The 21,418-nt window shown below is 38.9% G+C and overlaps 1 protein-coding gene across 5 annotated transcripts in view; it reads right to left on the minus strand.

The window, feature by feature from the left end:
- Nucleotides 1-21,418, minus strand: part of baz1a (bromodomain adjacent to zinc finger domain, 1A) — a 59,687-nt gene that overhangs the window by 4,650 nt on the left and 33,619 nt on the right. For 4 of the 5 annotated variants that reach the window (XM_060829052.1, XM_060829051.1, XM_060829050.1 and 1 more), the window contains exons 19-25: nucleotides 20,057-20,223; nucleotides 18,483-18,673; nucleotides 17,149-17,297; nucleotides 14,238-14,339; nucleotides 10,150-10,397; nucleotides 9,856-10,064; nucleotides 3,787-4,277 (exon numbers count right to left, since the gene is read on the minus strand). In XM_060829052.1, the coding sequence (XP_060685035.1) occupies nucleotides 3,787-4,277; nucleotides 9,856-10,064; nucleotides 10,150-10,397; nucleotides 14,238-14,339; nucleotides 17,149-17,297; nucleotides 18,483-18,673; nucleotides 20,057-20,223 (1,557 nt within the window). The remainder of the gene's footprint in view (nucleotides 1-3,786; nucleotides 4,278-9,855; nucleotides 10,065-10,149; nucleotides 10,398-14,237; nucleotides 14,340-17,148; nucleotides 17,298-18,482; nucleotides 18,674-20,056; nucleotides 20,224-21,418) is intronic. The other variant, XM_060829053.1, reaches the window with a different exon arrangement.

Genomic DNA, 21,418 nt, shown 5'->3' on the forward strand with positions numbered 1-21,418 from the left:
GGGAAAAGATTTTGTCCATTTATTCTACCCATGCCCCTCATGATTTTGTAAACCTCTATAAGGTCACCCCTCAGCCTTTGACGCTACAGGGAGAACAGCCCCAGCCTGTTCAGCCTCTCCCTATAGCTCAAATCCTCCATTCCTGGCAACATCCTTATAAATCTTTTCTGAACCCTTTCAAGTTTCACAACATCTTTCCAATAGGAAGGAGACCAGAATTGCATACAATATTCCAACAGTGGCCTAACCAATGTCCTGTACAGCCACAACATGACCTCCCAACTCCTGTACTCAATACTCTGACCAATAAAGGAAAGCATACCAAACGCCTTCTTCAGTATCCTGATTACTTGCGACTACTTTGTTCAGCAACACTTCCTAGGATCTTACCATTAAGTGTACAAGTCCTGCTAAGATTTGCTTTCCCAAAATGCAGCACCTCACATTTATCTGTATTAATCTCCATCTTCCACTTCTCAGCCCATTGGTCCATCTGATCAAGATCCTGTTGGTAATCTGAAGTAACCTTCTTCACCGTCACTACACCTCCAATTTTGGTGTCATCTGCAAACTCACTAACAAGACTAACTAATCAATCCTTGCCTTTCCAAATATATGTACACCCTGTTCGTCAGGATTCCCTCCAACAACTTGCCCACCACCGATGTCAGGCTCACCTGGTCTATAGTTCCCTGGCTTGTCCTTACCACCCTTCTTAAATAGTGGCACATTAGCCAACCTCCATTCTTCCGGCACCTCACCTGTGATTATCAATGATACAAATATCTCAGCAAGAGGCCTAGCAATCACTTCCAGAGCTTCCCACAGAGTTCTCAGGTACACCTCATCAGGACCTGGGGATTTATTCACTTATGTGTTTCAAGACATCCAGGACTTCCTTCTCTGTAATATGGACATTTTTCAAGATGTCACTGTCTATTTCCCTGCATTACATATCTTCCATGTCCTTTTCCACAGTTAATACTGATGCAAAATACTAGTTTAGTATCTCCCCCATTTGACAGCTCCACATAAAGGCCACCTTGTTGATCTTTTGAGGGGCCATATTCTCTCCCTCTGTATCCTTTTGTTCTTAATACATTTGTAAAAACCCTTTGGATTCTCCTTAATTCTATTTACATTAACTTTGACAAGGTAAAGACATAATTAAGGATCTTGAAACATTGCTCGTTTGGGGAAAAAATGCCCACTCCTGCTGAAACAATTTAAAATAAAAGTGCACGATGTAAAAAATACACTCACCAATCAATATTTTTTCGATGGACAAAGCTCTATCTAGTGGCAGTGATTGGTCAGTTCCAGAAAACTAAAATCAACCGCCACTAGATGGAGCCCTCTACTTCAGTGCAAAATGGGCAAAACCAGCACTATTGAGGAGAGAGAACGCCATCTTTGTTACTGAAGGGGGAGGCCTGAAGTTCAACATTAATTAGAACAAATGCTTGCATTCAGAGGGATTTTATTTGCTTTGGTAACTTCGAAAGGTCCTAAACATTCTTGGCTACCAAGTGCTGTCCTAAAACAGAGGTGGGCATCCCTGGAGCAAGAGACCAGGGTGTTTCGGGGTGGGAGGCAGGGGGAAGGCATTGATATTCTGTGCAGAGAAAAAGCTATTACAATTGATAGTGGATGCTATTGTTAAGAGAAGAGATGTTGCGAGAATGGACTTGAGGAATCACTTCACAGTACAGAAAAAGCCACTGCTGTAAATACTCCAGTCCCAGTTCCAAACAGACAAATTTACTGATGAGTTAGAGGCAGATCACGTGACAAACCATGCAAATAATTCAGAGACTGAGGAAGAGTAATGCACAAATGTCAATTACGGCTCTGCCTGTAGAACTATAACCTGATTGAGAAGTTTCCAGGCTCAAGTAGCACTGCAGGACATTCAAAATAAAAATCCAGGGTGACATGCAAACTCTGAAGCCACATCAGATTCAAAACGTTAGCTTTGTTTCTCCATAGATTCTGCCAATCCTGCTGAATTACTCTAGCATTTCGGGTGTTTGCACAGATTTCAGGCATCAGCTGTACTTTGCTGTTAGATGTCTGACACACTGTATTGAGGGAACTCCCATTTTGACCACTTTTTCAGGCTATGGGTCTCTCCTCCTAACCTTTCTACCATTAGTTTAAAATCTACACCCTGATTTCAGGTCTCTCCAATAACATTTACATCACCTATTTACTCCATCTAAATTTCACAGTTGAATTAAAGCGCTCCTATTTCAAAAAAGACAGTCCAATCCTATCCTATCCAAATTAAGAGCTTCCACTCCAAAGGAAATGCCAAAACCTGTGCAGACTCTCTGGAATATCAGAATTTAGGCCCGAGAGCAGCAGCTGCCAAACTGTGTATCGTATTGCCCAATATTGTTACATTTGGGATGGTGAATGCCCCATCTTCCAGAACAGCAAAGCAACAATGGACAGATGATCATGTGGGACATGTAGCCTGTCTATTCCTTACCCTTAATGAAAATCAATCAGGACCTGGGGACAAAAGATGTTTTCTGATTTTACTTCAGAACTCCAGTACATCAAATTTTAAGAAATCATAAATCTCTCCAGACTTACATATTCTCTCGCAGCTGCTGAACCTACAATTTCATTTTGGTTACGTGTTCATCTTCACGAACAGCCTTTCATCCACTATTTATGCAAGAGCTTCATATTACATGACTCTACCTATGGGAACTCTTCACATATACTCTCCACGTATATTTTGATCGTCATCTTATGAAGTCTCAAAGCTTACTTTTCCAAGTTATGGCCATTTTGATATCTTCAGCATAGTATAAGCCTTTGTTTTGAAGGCATGGAATCTTTTTGTTAAAAGGTTTATTCTAATACAATTGCTGCTGACCATCGAAGATGATGGAGTGTAGGCTAGACAATATATTTCAACACATTCATCATTGAAAACTTTACTAATCTTCCCAATGATCAGCAATGGATATTTACAGGAAAGACTTTCGAAGCTTTTTATTTTGAAAACTAGAACAGATAATTTTAGATTTTAATGTTTTCAAGAATCAATTTTAGCAAGACTAAATAGTTATTTTCAAAATGACTCAATTTCTTTCAAAGCTTGTGAAAATGGCTTCCAAGTCGAGCAAAACGAAAACTGTTACACTAACTTTTCTTATTTTGTACAAGTTCATGCCCATAAAATCAATTTGATTGACTGGGACAGGTGCTCCTTATTTGGCATGGAGTTTAATACTTATCCAAAGGGGGTTCTTGCTGTGTAGTGCAGAGTTCCTGTGTCTGGATTGAGACACCCAGGTTCAAGTCCCACCTGTTCTGGAGGTGTGTAATAACATCTCTGAACATTAGAAAATAGTTTAAATACTTATTCAAAGCACTTATAGAGATAAACCGTATTAGCTGTTGGAAACCTTATTGCTTCTGAGATTTTATGCTAACAAATGAACAAACATGGTGCTATTAACACCATTAGTTTAGGAGAATTAAATAAAATCTTGATTATAAAACCTCATTTGTCATCAATCTCTTAGGGAAACTGGGAATGGAGCAATGCTGGTAAGTCCATTTTGTGGCTCTCCTTGCTGGTGTTCCAAGATACCATGCACAAGCTTTTTTTTTAAAAAGATGTACATTAAGGATACAGAGCTTGGGAAACAGTCAGAAAACATTGCTAATCAGATGCTTATCCAATTTACTTCAGTGCTGTACACCGTATAACATCTCAATCTACTTACAAAAATTCACTATTACTTTCACAACTTTTACAATTACCTGCAGATTTACGTTTTCGACCCCTCTTGCCTGTTTTAACCACCAGGGTTGGGTTCTGCTGTACACGACGTGTGTACTTCCTCTTTTTTCTTATGGGTTCATTCTGTGAGAGGTCCATATCAGAGAAGCTAACATTGAGAGAGGATGAGGTGCTGCATTCAGGTGTGCTGGTAGCAATCTTCCGACCTTTTCGTCGCTTACGGCGTGTAATCACTTCACTGAAGGATTCATTTATTGGACAGGATTTAGCACGACGATATGGTCGGGGAAGTGGTTTTATTTCAGAGTTTAATGCAGATTTTGGCTTCCTTCCCAGTTTTCTGCCACGCTTTCTACCAGGACCTGCAGTTAATTTGGCAGAATATGATTGATTGCGAGGAGTATATCTTCTTTTTCCCTTGTGTTGGTTACCCATCTTTTTTGCAGTGTTGGATTTGCCTCTTTTGCCCTTGATTTGCAGTTTAAGCCGAGGTCTGCCTCTTCGTGGCTGTCTGGTTAAGGAAACAGAACATGCACAAATGACATGTACAAGGGAATGATTCCTTTGCTGCAAAGCTGAACAAATCTGAGTGACCAAACTGCAGAATATAAACTCTTCTGAGATGAAACTCAATGACAGTTCATATAATGTTAATTATGCAGTCCCAAGCTGTCACAATAAGGATCTTACCATTGCAACTCAAGATCCAAACCAAAAAAAAGTTATCTGATACTGTTTAAAATATACAGTCCTAATTATATGCTGTCTCCCCAAACTACGAGCACAGAGAGGTGTTTTCAGAGATCTGTTCTTTGAGTTCCCCAATATGTTCAGTAATCCTGAGACATTAGAGCAACTGACACTGAAAAGTGACACACTAACTAGATAATTAGCATAATCTCAGTTGTGGGAACTTTGTAGCATCTGTTACTGATAACAGAATGGCTGAGTGTTTGGACAAATGAGCTGCCCAGAGAGCGAAACAGCAGAGATTTATACATAAGTGTGTAAGGAATTGGACTGAAATTTTTATGTAAAACTATGGCGTTTCCCCAGTATGTGTACTTTATTCGACATTTGTCAAGTTCACACAAAACAGTCATCATAATGCACGTAAATTGACTAAAGACAACCAGTTCGCTTCGACAGGAAATTGGGTAGGTGGTACAGAGTACAAAATAACGGGCTTGGCATGCACACCAATTGTTGCATGCAACTTTTCTTTTGATGGCCTCAAGATTTTTTTTTAACCAGACAGGGACCCAAGATGACTGCGACCCAGCAAGTCTGAGTCTATAGTGCTCCCCCCAAGACTTGGGCAAAGTGGGTCACCTGCCTCCACCACACTCGCCAAATCTTTTAAAATAGTTATTATTAATGTAATTAGTTGCTCAGTACTGAATTTAAACAATCCATTTCTCCTCTAAAAATGACTAAAGGGAAGGGAGCCCGCAGATCTCAGGGGGCAGGAACCCCTCCTCCACCCTCCCCAGCTAGAATTGATGGGTTTTGCCCCCTCGATTTTTTTAAATTCCAAATCACCCTGTAAAATAGGTAGTATAGCAATTTCTGATCATGCTGCTGTATATATGGAAATGAAGGTGAGGAACAATGAGACATCTCCCCGGCATTGGCGTATGGACTCCTTCCTGATGAAAAATAGTAAATTTGTGAAGTACTTCTGTCAAGAATTTAAAACTTTTTTAGAAGTTAATTCAGGTACAGCTAGCAACTCAATGATGCGGGAGACCATCAAAGCTTATGTGCGAGGTTTGATCATCTCATACTCAGCCACCCAGAAAAAACAACAAGGAGAACAACAGTCTGCTCAAAGCTCACTTAAAAGCACCTGAAACAGCATACGCTGACGTATTATCATCAAAATTACAAAGGATTACGGCATTTAGGACAGCTCTTAACACCACACTTACCCAAACGGCTAAGAGGGAAATATTATTTGCAAAACAAAGGTTATATGAATTTGGTGATAAACCTGGTAGATACTTAGCATTTCTTGCAAAGAAAAAGAAGGCCCCCCCAAACTATCACGTCTATCAAGGAAAGTGCGGGTATTCTGACTCCTGATCATAAAAGGGTTAACACAATCTTTAGAATCTAAATTTTATTCTGATTTATATAAATCACAGGATTGTGAAGACAGGACTAGGAGGATTCAATCATTTTTTAAAAACCTGACCTTTCCGGACCTAACTCCGGAACAGGTATCGGTCCTGAACGTTTCCCTAACAACCCAAGAAATACTTGACGCAATCAGGCAACTTCAGAGCGGTCAGGCACCTGGTCCAGATGGTTTTGAAGCTGAATTCTATAAAAAATTTACAGGAATATTGGCTGGTCCACTTATAGACATGTATAACTAATTATGCAGTCAGAGCTGTACTCCGCCTTCGCTGAAAGAGGCGAATATTTCTTATTCTCAAAAGAAGAGAAAGGACCCAGAAGATTGCACATCATACAGACCAATTTCCTTGCTAAGTGCAGATTTTAAAGTCCTTTCTAAAACGTTAGCATTGAGGCTAGAAAGGGTATTGCCACACATCATAAAGGAGGACCAGACAGGGTTTATTAAGGGTCATAGATCATCCAATAATGTCAGAAGGGTTTTGAATATGATTCAAGCCTGCCATCAGGGAAAGATACCAGGAGTAGTAGACTCATTAAACGCGGAAAAGGCATTCAACAGGGTTGAATGGTCATATTTGTTTTACACATTGGAAAGGTTTGGCATTGGAAAGGTGCTTACCAAATAAATTTCAACACTGCATAGTGATCCCAAAGTAGTTGTGATTACCAATGGATTAGGCTCAGATAGCACAGTGTGGATAGAGGCTGCCGTCAGGGATGTCCTCTTTTGCCATTGCTATTTACGCTAATAATTGAGCCACCAGCAGAAGCAATACGGGCCGTCTCTAATATCATAGCCCCGAGGATTGGTACAGGTAAACATAAAGTTCCCCTTTATGCAGATAATGTTCTTCTATTTCTCAGTAATCCTCTGATGTCGGTGCCTCACTTAATCCAAGTTATTAATACATGTAGTGTACTTTCAGGCTATAATTTTTTCTCAAAATTGGAGGCTATGCCAATGGGTGGCCTTGCTAGTATATCCCACTTATTGGACAGATCTTACTTTCCCTTTCAGTGGTCCCTGGAGGGTTTCTTATATTTAGGCATTTTTATTACCCCAGTATTTGGTCAGTTATACAAGGTTAACTTTGTGCATTTACTGGAAAGGATAAGGCAGGACCTCCAGCGATGGGGTAATCTTCCTGGTTGGGTAGAATAGCACTAATTAAAATCAATGACCTGCCCATCTCCTATACCCTATGAGAATGCTACCGGTGATGCTGTCAAGGTTGGCACTACATAAATCGTATGGCTGGCTGGGTTCCTTTATCTGGAATCATAGAAAGCCCCTCATTATGCTGAAGCAGCTACAGCTTCCACAGGCAAGGGGAGGACTGGATTTCCCAGATTTTAGGAAATATCAGTTAAGTTCCCTATTAAGCTACATAGACGATTGATTATGAGTCAGACAAGACCCAATCTGGCTGGACACAGAGGCTTCTCAAGTAAAATGCCCACTTATTAACCTCTTGTTTTCAGACAAGAGGAAAAGCATCCTGGATCAATGTAAAATCCCAATAATTCTAAATACAATTAAAGCTTGGAATATAATGCAGCAAATGAGGGCAACTCAAAACATCCCCCTATGCTCTGATAGTGGGAGCATGGGGATTTCAACCAGGGCTTACAGATGTCACTTGTAAAGTCTGGAGATCCAGGGGTATCTGGTATTCTGTTTAATGAAGGGGTCCTGATGTCTTTTGAAATTTGGATTACCTAATGGTGATCTCTTTCGATACTTCCAAATTCAAGATTACATACAGAAGACTACGCTATTAGATTGATTTATAAATCAGATAGAGAATGTAGAGTGCTATGGCCAATGGGGGTATCTTCGGTCAGCACTATTTATCATTTATAACATGATGAAATATCAGGAGATATGGACAATCTGCTTAAAACATGGGACCAGGATTTGGGACTGGAAATCTCTAGAAATGTGGAATGACATTTGGGAAAAATGCCAGAAAAATCTGTATCTGCAACAGAACTCAGGCCATACAGTTGAAGATATTCATAGGAGCCAAAGAGCATTAGACCGATCGGCAAAATTTAAAGGCAGGAACATCTCCAATGTGTCCCAAATGTAAAATAGAGGTGGACCTGTCATACGATCCATAGATATTGGACTAATGTAGCAAGAGCTCTGACAGAAATCTGGAAATTAGAGTGGACCCTGTATCTCTTCCTTTGGGCTTTTCAAACTTACCCTCCCTGGATATGCATGGGAAGAGATTATTTTCTATTCTCTTTCTGTGCAAGGAAAAATATTTTGGTAAATTGGGTGGCTGAGGGGCCCCCTGGACTTTTGAATTGGCATAGATTAATCCTGGAATGTATTCCCCTTGACTTCCTTACAAATATGGTGCACCGAAAGACCGAATTATTCCAAAAAATATGGCAGCCCTTCTTGAATTACATAAAGATATTTTGGCCTAATAAGGGCTTTTATTTAATTGAGATGGCGAACCTGACTGGTCCAGGGCCTCTTAGGAGAGGAATCCCGCACGAATACGGGTTTCGTTATGATTTGATGTTAACACATTCCGAGCATGTATCTCACTACCCAATTTCTGTGTTATCCATCAGTTTTTTTTCTTCCCTGAATAATGTAAGAGACTTAATTATACACTCTGGTTAGTTGTAGATTAGTAGTTAGTGGAGTTTTGCTTTTTTTTCATCCCTCGGTATGCTGATGACACTAATGTAGCACAATAAACAGTATAGATGGAAGCAGCTGCAAAGAAACATGAAAATAGTGGCAGCCAGCAGTGAGATTAAAAGGAAAGTAGAAGCAGCTTGATAAACAGCTGACATCCATTTTGGAGCACTCAGCAGACCAACTGTCAACAAGCCAATTGTTAAGAATCTAGCCTTGTTATACAAGGTAGGTGACACTTAGTTTGATACACAAATCAACAAGTACAATAAAGTTACCAGGACTAAGGACGACTCATCAAGCCTGTTAAATTGAAAATAATTTCTTCTGAAGAATCATGGTCCTGGCAACATTGACAGGATTATGGAACTTCATACGTTTTGCATGAAATATTTAGAATTTGGAATTTCAAACTTGGTCTTGTGTGCACATACATTTTTATGCTGCAGGGACTGAAAGCATCAAGTGTAGCAATCAAGACTAACTACTACTGAGACTAACTTGACAAATATTTGAAGAAAGCTCGATTATAACACTGGGCATACTTTGTACAACATTTGCAGTCTAACAGCTAATGCAATAATTTGAGTAAATGGTTACAAGATGCTTTGATTTGAATGACGAGAAAAGTTAAGACTCTTGATGCACTGGAGGTGAAGCCAATGGAGGAGAAAGTGGTTTACAGATGACAGCAACATGCAATAGTGCTTGTATTAAGCACATGGAACACCATTTAAAAAAAAACATGGAAAAAAGTCATTAATAATTAATATCACCTGTAATCATGACAATTCCCAATTTGTGCATTTAATAAAATAAATCTGGAGGACCAAGTGAGTGAATTAATGCTAGAAATGCAACAAAATATCACAGACAGCTCTCTTCTCAGCCTACCATGACTATTATTTACCTCATCTCCATCAGATGGGGTCACTGTGCATGCCCATCAGGTTAATACAAGCTTGTTCAGAAAACCCTATGTAGAGACTCAATTATCTATCACCATAAAATTATTCTTACAACTGCCAAGCTTTCAGTTCAGAGCTTTTTCAATGGGACAAATTTTAACAGTAGCAGGATTTTAAAGAGATTTTCACCACTAATTAGGAAGTTGATTGAAATTAAATTTTAAAAAGTAAAATACTTGCCTCTAAATCTGAATAATAGTTGCCATCTGTGGAAAATTGTATTGGATAATCTTAATTTCTCCTGTGATGCATTTTCTTATCCCATTATAAAAACTTAATACTTAAAATCCAACAGATCATTTTATACTCCGTACCTCTTTTCCAATTCATTTGCTTTGGTTTCATTTTGTTCCAATGACCTCATTTCCACACTGCCTGCTTCCATAAACTCCTCTTCCAAATCTTCCAGCTGCGCCAGATCTTCCTCCTCACTTTCCAAAGACGGTCGTTGTCTGGCCATTGGTCGCCGAAACCGCTGCTTTGGTCTGCATTCAGGGCAAAACCAGTCATCCTCTGGAATGATCTGAAAGAAAGTGGTAACTTTCTAGAATATGACTGAGTAACCATAATTTTATAATGGTACAAAAATTTGCACTGTGTACACAAACCTTAACTTTAGGCCTCAAACAGTACGTGTGGTATCCTCGATCACATCCATCACATAACAGCATGTTTTCTGCATCTCCTTTCTTGTGACAGATCTTGCAACGAGCATTTAACAAAGATTTTGCCCATACAATGCTGCGATCCAGTGTAGAGAGATGAATGAAAACCTGAGCTAAGCTACTACAAGCCACAAGCGACTCTCTCCACCGATCTAATAAAGTTTTCTGTACTTTGCCACCATCACTAGCATCTAAAATGCAATGCAAAAATGTTAGTTAAGTCATTTCGAAGAATCTAAAATCAAATTTCATTCACAAGTTGTATTTTCACAGAACACCAGCCATACTAACATTGTTTTGATATCTAGTACTTAGTTTCATTGAGCAAGTGCTCACTTTAACAGCATAATTTGAATCCTAATGACAGTAACATGATCAAAATGTGGAAAAAGTAGAATCCCCACAACCCAAAACTTGGAAGCCCCGTTTTAAACCAAAGTGGGCAAGTGTCTTCTGAACAAGAATTCAAATATCAGATATTAATACTGAAAACAAATTTCCTCTGCACCTACTGGTTCCTCTAAACTGCACAGCAATCCAAAATACTCTGGGTAGGCCATGTGCAAAGACTGAGCCCTGAGAGAACAACCAAACCAGACAAACTTGGAAAACAATCTGGAGGACATGTTGCTTTGTATGCACCATCCTGCCTTCATGCGTCAAGCCACTTTGTTCAAATTCTATTTTTTCCAGATTACAGGCATTGGGATGTCTCATGCTTTATTTGCAAACCAAATATTAGCCATTCACTATTTTCCTCACCAATCTTTAGCTCGAGAAGGACCTAGCTCAAGTAGTCTGCAAATATCAAAACTGGCTCTCAGTTGGATATTTCAACAAATGGATTTTTTAATCCTTCTATTTAATCAATTTAAATATAATTGTATCTTGAGCCAAACACATATCCTTTAGAACACATTCCATTTGCCTTACTTGATTCCCTTTAAGTGATTCAGCACTGTTTCCTTCGTCTGTTGGAGAAACAGACCAATTAAAGACATTCCGTGCACACATCTTAGGCAAGTTCTATCCCTTCTGAATATCAGTAGCTTAGAATGTCTAATTTAAATTCCCGATGAATTTTAGAACTTGATCTATGTTATTCACTATTATGTAGTGCTCCCCAGAGGCTCATAGAATAAGCGCATGTGCATTCCAAATAACAATGCTTTAAGACTTTGCTATTTCCTTCAGTATCTATTTAACACTGTTCTTCATCCTGATATTGATCTCTTACTTTTTCATCCTCATTTGCGAGAGCAGAGGTGCAAACTAAGTCAACTAAATTATTTCTAACTGTCAAATTATTACTCCATTAAGGAAATAAAACAACTGAGATTTAGTATTCATGTCAAAACTAAGGGTAACAGCAATTTTAATGAAAATAAAAGATTTATGAAAGCCACTTCAGTCATCTGGCCAGTTATTTTCTTTGATTTGTAACTGTTGTCTATCTTGTGTACATTGAAATCAAAAACTTTTTCAGCCCAATCACAGACAGACAGTGATACGATGTTGTTTTGTTTTAGTTAAAAATCACAACACCAGGTTATAATCCAACATGTTCATTTGGAAGTATGAACTTTCGAAATGCTGCCCCTTCAACAGATGGCTTTGAAACAGGATCATAAGAATTTTTAGCAAAAGATTAGTGTCAAGCAACTGAAGTGATATGTTGAACAAACCAATTCAAGGTGAAAGACCTAACAGCAATCTAGGTTTGTTCAACATATCATTTCAGTTGCATGACACTAATCTTTTGCAATAAATTCTGTCTTACGATTCTGTTTCAAAGCCACCTGTTGAAGGAGCAGCACTTCGAAAGCTAGTGCTTCCAAATAAACCTGTCGGACGATAACCTGGTGTTGTGACATTTTTAATGTTGTCCACCCCAGTCCAACAGTTGCCCTCCGCATTTTGTTTAAAGTTACGAAATAGTAAACAAAAGACTTAGCGATTTATTTAAAGTGCAAACCTGATGACTAAAACTTATTACTAGCAGACGACAGGACTGGTTATTCAAAAGGTTTGCTGAGGAACCAGTAGGGTCAATTTTGAGGGTCTTTGAAGTTTTTAATTCTACTGTGTTGTGAATGTAGAGGTGGAAAGGCTGATTTTGTCTAGTTGTCAGTCAGTGTCAAAACATTGGCTACAACTTCTCCCAAGTTATACAAACATGGGATATGAAAATGAAAATGTATAAAAGCAATTTCTGGTTACCAAATATTCAATGAAGGAATACAGATAAGTTAAACAAATCAGCAAAATTTCATTTATGAATGTGAAGTGGAAAAATTGATGTCGTCCTTTTCAGAAAAATGAATAGAAAAGCTGACTATTTAAAATGGAGACATTCCAATTCTATTATTCAGCAAGACCTGGGTGCCCCTGTACGTACATTAAGGTCAGGATGCAGGACAGCAAGTAACCAAAATGACAAACACAAATGACTGCCTTTATTGTAAGGAAACCTGGATGTTAAAGCAGGGAAGTCTTGCCACAATTGTAAAGCGTATTGGTGAGAACACACCTGGAGTATGACAATTTTGATCACCTTGAGAAGTATGTTTGCAATGGAAGCAGTTCAGGGAAGGGTTGCAAGGTTCAGTTCCACAAAAAACGTTGACATACGGAGGAAAGATTAAGCAGGTTGGGTCTGTAAATATTTAAATTTATAAGCAAAATATTATTGAAACACACAAGAATCTGTGTGGCCTCAATAGGATACGTTGAAAAGATGTTCCACCTTGTGAGGCAATGTATATGTGGATAGAATGAATGCAGAGATACTCCCATTAGGAGAGAGTAGGACCCAAAAGGTCCAGCCCTAAAATGAAGGGTGATCCTTTCGAACAGAGAGGAGGAGGAATTTATTCAGTGGGAGGGTGGTTGATCTGTGCAACTCATTGCTGCTGAAGGCTGGGGAGGCCAAATGACAGAGTGTCTTTAATTCAGAGACTCCTGGGTTTTGGATCAGTGAGGGGATCAAGGGTTACAGGAAGACGTCAGAACATTGCGGTTGAATAACATATCAAACATGATAAACTGGCAGAGCAGACAATGGTCTAAAATGGCCAAATTCTCCTCTGTCTTCTGGAGACAGTTTCGAAATAAGGGGGCTCCCATTTTAGAGAGACGAAGAGCAATTTCTTTCAACTGTCACAAGTCTATTGACAAACAGATTTGTGATTTGCAAGCAGAGGGTAATGGGGAGTTGGGTCATTAATGGAATTAAAGCTACTAGAAATAAAAACACAGTCAGCCATAAATCTTACTAAATGACCAACTCCTCCTGCTGCAGAGAGATAAGTGATTCGGGGACCATGTCTGTATTTGTAGCAGCATCTGTTCATCTTTCGGACTGTTGAATTCCTTTAAACTAGGTTCCTGCATACGTACTACTACTGAACAGCCAAGCATCTCACTGCACTAGTATACTTCTGGCTCCCTCATTTGCCACTGATAATTACCAAATACCAGCTCGAGTTTGCCACGCAAATAGGTTGTGCTTCCTTGTGACCAATGACAGTCTGCTCCTGAGTTCAGCAAGTGAAGAATGACCATGTTCCATATATCTCTGCTACTCTTGCCACTCACCAAGCTCAGAAACTGAGCTCAAGTATTTGGTAGTACTTACTGTGTATGCGGTGTCTTGGATATACGTGTTGAGTTTTCAGCAATCCTGTCATATCAATATTACTTACTCAAAATACTTGCTTAATTTTAAAGTAACAACCATCCACTGATTTTTTTTTAAACCATGCAAGCATCAGTAAACAATGACCAAATATCTGGCAGTTATGAGACAGCACCAAAGAATGATCTTCCATCATTTTGCAGAAAATTGTTAAAATACACTCTTGTTGCATTTTACCTCTGAGCATGCAGCATTTTGGTGCCATTTTCTGTGACTCGCCTAACAACAGGATGAAGGAGTCCATTTTACTTTCATTTGCAAGCAACCAAACAGTTTGAAGGTTCATTGTTTCTGAACATAATTGCAGGTTTTTATCAAGTGATTCAACACTTACAATACACACCATCTTTTTCACTGAACTGATCTTCATCTCTCTTTTTCTTATCATCTTTCCTCTTTTTATCTTTTTGTTCTTTTTTTACATCATCGGAATCCCCTATTTGACGTAAAAACATTTCAAGTTTAAAAAAGTCTAGATATATTAGAAGTCAAACACATAACTAACTGCAGCAATAGGTCTGCTGAATTGAGTGTGGGGTGCTGGAAAAGCACAGGAGGTCAGGCAGCATCTGAGGAGCAGGAGAACCAACAGGCATAAGCCCTTCATCAAGGACAAGGCATGCGGGCCAGGGTGCTGAGAGATAAATGTGGGGGTGGAGGTGTAGCTGAGAATACAATAGGAAGATAAAAAAGGTGGGTGGAGGAGGAGAGAGGTGAGAGCGCAGGGTGGAGAGCGGACAGGTGGGAAAGATGATGGACAGGTCAAGAGGGTGGTGCCGAGCTGGAGGCTTGGGACTGGGAGAAGGTGGGGAGTGAAAAGTGAGGAAACTGGGGAAATGCACACTAATCCAGTGTGGCTGCAGGGTCTCAAGGCTGAAAATGAGGCATTCTTCCACCTGGTGTCAGGTAGTTGGGGTTTGGCGATGGAGGCAGCCCAGGCCCTGCATGTCCTTTGTAGAATGGGAGGGGGACTTAGTGTTCAGCCACAGGGTGGTACAGTTAGTTGAAGCGGTGTCCCAGAGATATTCCTCTGAAACGATCTACAAGTTGGTGTCCTGTCTCCCAGAGGTAGAGACGACCATATCGGGTGCAACAGATACAGTAGATGACATTGATGGACGTACAGGTAAATTTTGGTTGGATGTGGAAGGATCCTTCAGGACCTTGAACGGAGGTGAGAGCGTGGTGCTGATAAAGCCAAGATTGTGGGTTCAATCCCCACACTGACCCAGTGCATTGTTGGGATTTAAACCCACAATGTTCAAACTTTCAGGGTTGCCGGTTTGAATGTCCTGTTCAGATTTCAGTACAGCTGAAGATTCAGACAACATGCACAAAAGTGGTTGATATTATATAACACAAAGGTGAACAGCTTTACACAGTCTTAACAGCATTAAGGCAGCTGACCCAGCACCTTGGGCATTCCATGAAAACCATGGTAGATGTGTTGGATTACGCAGAAATTAAACATTTACAGATCATTTGTTAACCAGAATTCTACAACGCAAGTTAAAATAACTGTCAACATAAATTTTCTCAAAAGCTTTTCTTGTGACTTGCAATTCTACAAATGCTATCTTCCTCAATGGTTTACTAAGCATTGATCAGGTTGGATTAGAAGATTTTCTTTTAAAAAGCTATGGAAGCACTTCAGCCTGCTTAAATTCCATCAGCATGCACATGAAGGGTATAGATACTCTGGTAAGTAGCTGTCAATCCAAAGTATCCCTTTTAATGTTATTATATTTATACGAAATAAGTTAATAACTCTTCAGTTGCACTGCTGTGTCCCATTTTGATTTCCTTCAATGATAGACGATGGGGTTTTGTAAAGTGTATAAAAATGACAATAGATTTCCAATTAAAAGCAGCCTGATTGGCACAACAGGTTAAAAAATTGTTAGAACGTATGTACTATTGGGAGATGGCCAGTTTCACAATCCCCTAAAACTAACTAAATGATAAATTGTGATTTAACGGTCAGAACTTTCAGCTGTGTAAGGCCAGATCTAAAATAGACAACAGGTGGTGGTTCCTGTCGCAGAGAAATGTGGACCCCTAGATCAAGTTACCTGCTCTGATTTCTCTCTTACAGGCAGTGTCAAAGTTCATGTCAAGAATGCCTAAAAATGCCACAGAAACACATGGCGCTACATTCGAATGAAAGGAAGAGGCAGCATGCACAATGTTTAAATGTCTAAAAAGGAGAAAAGGATTGGCTTGGTTCTAAAATTAGAAAAAAAGTAGTGATAACAAAGCATAAAAATATCATATCTTAGCAAAATAGACAAAAAGAGGCAGTGGTTGAGCCAAAGCCCAGAATTTCATTGAACTTCTCAATGTGACAATCAGCATTACCCAAATATGTTAAACTGACAGGAAAAATTGCAGTTTGGAATGCCAAAGGTATTCAAAATTCAGCTCAGGTGAAACTGATGGCTATCATAAACAAAACCGGTTTTAATAGACACTGCAAAGTATAAGAAAAAAAAAGGTATTTAAACAGAGAGATGCTGGAAAAGCACAACAGGTCAGACAGCATCCGAGGAGCAGAAGACGACATGTTTTGGCCATAAGCCCTTCATCAGGAAGGGTTGACGAAAGGCTCATGTCCAAAACGTCGATTGTCCTGCTTCTCAGATGCTGCCTGACCTGCTGTTCTTTTCCAGCACCACACTCTTGACTCTGATCTCCAGCATCTGCAATCCTCACTTTTTCCTAAGGTGCTTAAACAGTCATTTGTAAAGTGAACCCCTGAATTAACAACTGAACTTCAAAATCTTAGGATCAATTACCTAAACTAGCAGCACTGAATTTTTAAACTTAACTCCCCATAGGAACAGTTTCACATCAAACACGATCTTGCTCCCTTTGGAAGGGCCAGTTCAAACATGCATTTAGTTTTATTTAGCAACTTACTGCAGATATACAAAAGCCATCTTCCAAAATGATGTGCCAGTTTCTGTAAATACCATTGCAATACCCAGAAAAGCATCAAACTTCAACATTCCTAACAAAGATCAATGCAGCATCGGTCTTCAGTAACCATGTTTTATTAGAACACTGCAAAATTTCAAATGTCAAGTACAAAATTAATTGTGACAGATATAGTTATCTTGGGCAACCCTTGAAAGTCCTGAACCTCTTACAGTATGGGACTCTTGTTTTTCAAAAAAAACCCACTGACTTAGACAAATAAATTGTGAAAAAAATTGTTCCATGAATTTTTACATTAAAATACCAACCCAAAGGAGGCTTCAGGAACTTGCGCTCGATACCCTGCTCCAACTGAAGCAAAGCAATAGCCAGGTAACGCACTGCAGAATCTACAGGCTGTGGAGTACTAGCACTGGTGGATGCAGAACTTTTCATTTCAGTCTTGGATTCTGAAGGCCTGAATCGTAAACCAAAAATTGTTAGACAATATCAGCAAATCATAAATGATTTTTGAGCATCATATACAGCAACTGATGGATCTCACTATAGTTACAAGTTATTCCAATGAAGAAATTACTTGGATTTCATATTAAATAAACTCTATTAGCTTAAGGGGAAAACTTGGTTGCTGGGCAAGTGGAGCAATTCCTTTGTTGGTGGGTCTGGCGTAGGTGGAGACGAGGTGGTGGTTATCTCCCTTAATGCTAAGTGCTGGCACAGACTGGGTTGGAAAGACTGATATTCTGAACTTGCTACTTTAATAAATTATTCCTATGACCTATAATGTTGAATTATTGATTTTAATTTCCTAATTTTGTGTTTCCTAACAAATAGATCTTAAGAATCTATATCTCGATACATCTTTGGTACAAAGGTATGTACCTAATGTAATGTAGCGATTGTAAACTTTTCACTGTACTCATTTCAGTATATGTGACAATAAAGCAAAATTGATTCAAGTATTTTTCTTTGTAATGTAAGGACAGTTTAAAAGGCATGTATTCGAGCCTAAAATAAACTGAAGATACTCAGTTAAGAGCTTAACCACAACAAATCTCAAAGCATATGCTTTAAGAACATGAAACAATAGGTCTGTAAAAATGCACAAGAACTGAATAATAACTAAAGTCTGAGAAAATGTGGAAAAAATACAGAATATGGAAAGCATTGTGAAATTCTTTGCCAAGGCAGCAATCCAGCCTGAATTGGAAGTATTTCAAGTATTGTGAAAGCAATAACGAGACTATTAAATGAAAGTCAAAAAAAAAAGACTCTCTGGTCTTCTGTTAAACTAGAGCTCCTCAGGTTTCAGGAAAGCCAGAACAAATTTTTAATTTAACAGAATTCCTGAAGTTCTTAACCATTTCAATACAAGTAAACATGACAAAAGTATATATCACTTCAAGAGACATCAAGTGTGTAAGACGACAGAGCTCGGCTTGCACTCTGGTGCACACTAGTGACGCTATGTTATATTTCAGATATGCTCGATCCAATGACAATGACACTCTATTGAAATGGAAGGAACAGATTTTTAAACCACAGCCAGAAAGAATTGTGACCCTCTAATTCTTGTTATCAGTTATTAGAAGACAAGTATTCCGATAGAATATTGACTCAGAACAAAACATGTTTATCATACCTGTCTTTTGAGTTATATCTATTATTTATGCCTTCAAGTTCTTTTGCTTCTTCCCCCTCAAATTTTATTGCTCCATTTTCCTTAAAACCATTTTCCAGTATTCGAATACCATTTTGTGCAGAAGTTGCTTCAGTCAACAATTCATACTGTCTAGTTTCTAGTGCTTCTCGCCAAGCATATCGCTCCATTACCTGTTCAAACAAAAATGTTTCTTAGGCATTCTATTTCAAACAAATAAACAGTTAGTTCACACCCAAGATCATAAGTTTTATACTAAAAATTTATTTTCAATTACTAAGTGCACACATTGTAAACTTCATGTACATGGTAAATTTCCAACACCAAATACACTACGTATTGTCACAGCTATTCTTAAAAAAACTTTACATCTACTTACGATCAAAGACAGTTCAACTACCCATAATTGCACTTACTGCTCTAACCCATTACTGACAAATTGAGATTACCAATTGCTTTCACAACAAGCTGCAAGCTCGCACGAAAAACTTCAAACAAAAGAGGTTTGCACCAAATGTGGAGCAATGTTTTTTCACAAAAGGACATGCTTCGCTTGACAATGTCTTATGCAAACCTATCAAGTGAAAGCTCTATCATGTATTGCAGTGTTGGGGTTCAAACAAATTTGCAGCTCCATGTATGTAAATTCCAAATGTAGCTTTTTTTTCCCTTCATATCCACTGCTGAATGCCATCTGTGTTTTCATTCTTGACTTCACTCATTTTGCCTTCTCCTGTCAAAGTTTCTCTCATGAGATTTTCAGACCTCTTCCACAGGCTCAATCCCATTATGTTTTTGCTTCCCCTTTTTACTCGTTCTATTTATATCAACTTTCCCCATAATTGTAGTTATCCCACATTTAAAACACACAATGAATTCATATAAATTTGAGCTATGCAAAACAATGAAAATTACCATTCTATACGAAGTATAGCTAAAGAAAACATTAATGCTATTGCCTGCCTTTTGAACAGAACTGGTTTAAAAATCCAGTTTACCCACTGATCACATGCCTGCCACCCTTACTCTTCCTGCTCACTACCTAAACTTTATGAAGTCATGGGCCAAGATGGCAGTTGGAAAGAAGCAGCAACCTCTTTAAAAATGACAGAGCGTGCTCAGTCACTGTGCGAAACCAAGAAAGGAGTCACACTAATTCAGGGAACACAACATATATGAATGGCACGAACATTAAAATATATCCATTAGAACATGGATTAAAGAGGGGACACCTATACTTCAAAACCTGCAAGACTACCAATTTTCTTTAACTGGTTTCCCTAAAGTTCAAGTGAGAACAACTGGCAACATGCTCCCAAAAAAATCAATATTTGTAATGAGTGTTATCACAAAGTTTATGAACAACAAGAGGGAAGATGGTAGATAAGAATTCAAAGACAGGAAATAGGAAATAGCAGAAGAAACTGATCAGGTTTTTGTTAAGTTATTTAAGAAAATTGCACAGAAAATACCCTTCAGACAAAAAAAATTTCTCAACAGATCATAGAAAGACAGATTCCAAACTCATTCATAGAACTTGATTATATAATGCATACTTTTATTCCTCCAAGAGTTCCTTGCCAAGTTCGATCTTCAATATCCAGCAACAGATCCTTCAATCGCAATTCAAGTTGCTTCTCAGCGGGTAACACAGAAGTGTCATGCACCGTCGGAACACCTTTTGAAGTACTGCGAACATTCTTGCTCTCCTCGAAAGCCTTATCTGTAAGTCAGTAATGCATTAGCTTGATGCGTACTATCCAATACTAGCAAACCATTCCATTTCCCCCTCCACCCTCACGTTTCAAAATTTCTGTCCAAAATGTCAGACGTCACCTGTTGAATCAAATGATTTCCAACCCTACCCCACCAACACTACTATAAACCAGGGTAAAAAGATTAGATTCCCTACAGTGTGGAAACAAGCCCTTTGACCCAACAGGTCCACAACGACCTTCTGAAGGGTTACCCATCCAGACCCATTTCTCTCTGACTAATGCACCTAATACTATGGGCAATTTAGAATGGCCAATTCACCTGACCTGCCGTGGACTGTGGGAGGAAACTGGAGCACCCGGAGGAAACCCACGCAGACACTGGGAGAATGTGCAAACTCCACAAAGATAGTTGCCCAAGGCTGGAATCGACCCTGGGTCTCTGGTGCTGTGAGGCAGCAGTGCTAACGACTGAGCCACCGCGCCTCCATCGATCCATTTTCAGACTAAAACAACTATGGTAGCTCCAAATTTAATCAAAACAAAAAACTTGAAATGGTGAACACATTTACTCAATAAACTGGATGATTTTAGACAAGGTATAATGAAGTGTGTACTCCCATAAATTAGTATGAGAGTGGGAGGTTGTTTAAAATTAAGGGTCATATTTTATAAGGCGAGAGGAGCAAGATTTAAAAAGGGACCTGAGGGACAATTGTTTTTCCCAGAGGGAGATTCATGGTCCACATGAAGGGCCAGTTATCATGTTTAAATGATATTGTAGATACATGAAAAATTTGGGAGGGAAATGGGCCAAACACAGGCAAGTGGGACCAGTTTAGTTTGGGACATTTGGTAGATATGGAAACGTTGGACCAAAGGATCTGTTTCCATACTGCATGATTCTGTGACTTTATAAGCTGTTCAAACGGATGACATTACTATACAACACAAAGGAAATTTTGAAGCTGCAGTTCGATGATATTAAGTGACCAGAAGTACAATGGTAGTAGGACTAAATTTTAAAAAAAAAAGTCCTTTTCAGAATCAGGCTAGCCATTGAAATCTTAACATTATGTAGTTAGAAAAAAGGACCATTTTAAAAATTCATGTTTCAATATCAGACAAATAACCCATCACATGTAAACAAAACTGCAACAAAAGAACTCAATGTGGCTGCCCAGAACATGAAACCGTATTTAA

Source organism: Hemiscyllium ocellatum, chromosome 8 (genome assembly GCF_020745735.1).
Source record: "Hemiscyllium ocellatum isolate sHemOce1 chromosome 8, sHemOce1.pat.X.cur, whole genome shotgun sequence".
Taxonomy (NCBI): Eukaryota; Metazoa; Chordata; class Chondrichthyes; order Orectolobiformes; family Hemiscylliidae; genus Hemiscyllium; species Hemiscyllium ocellatum.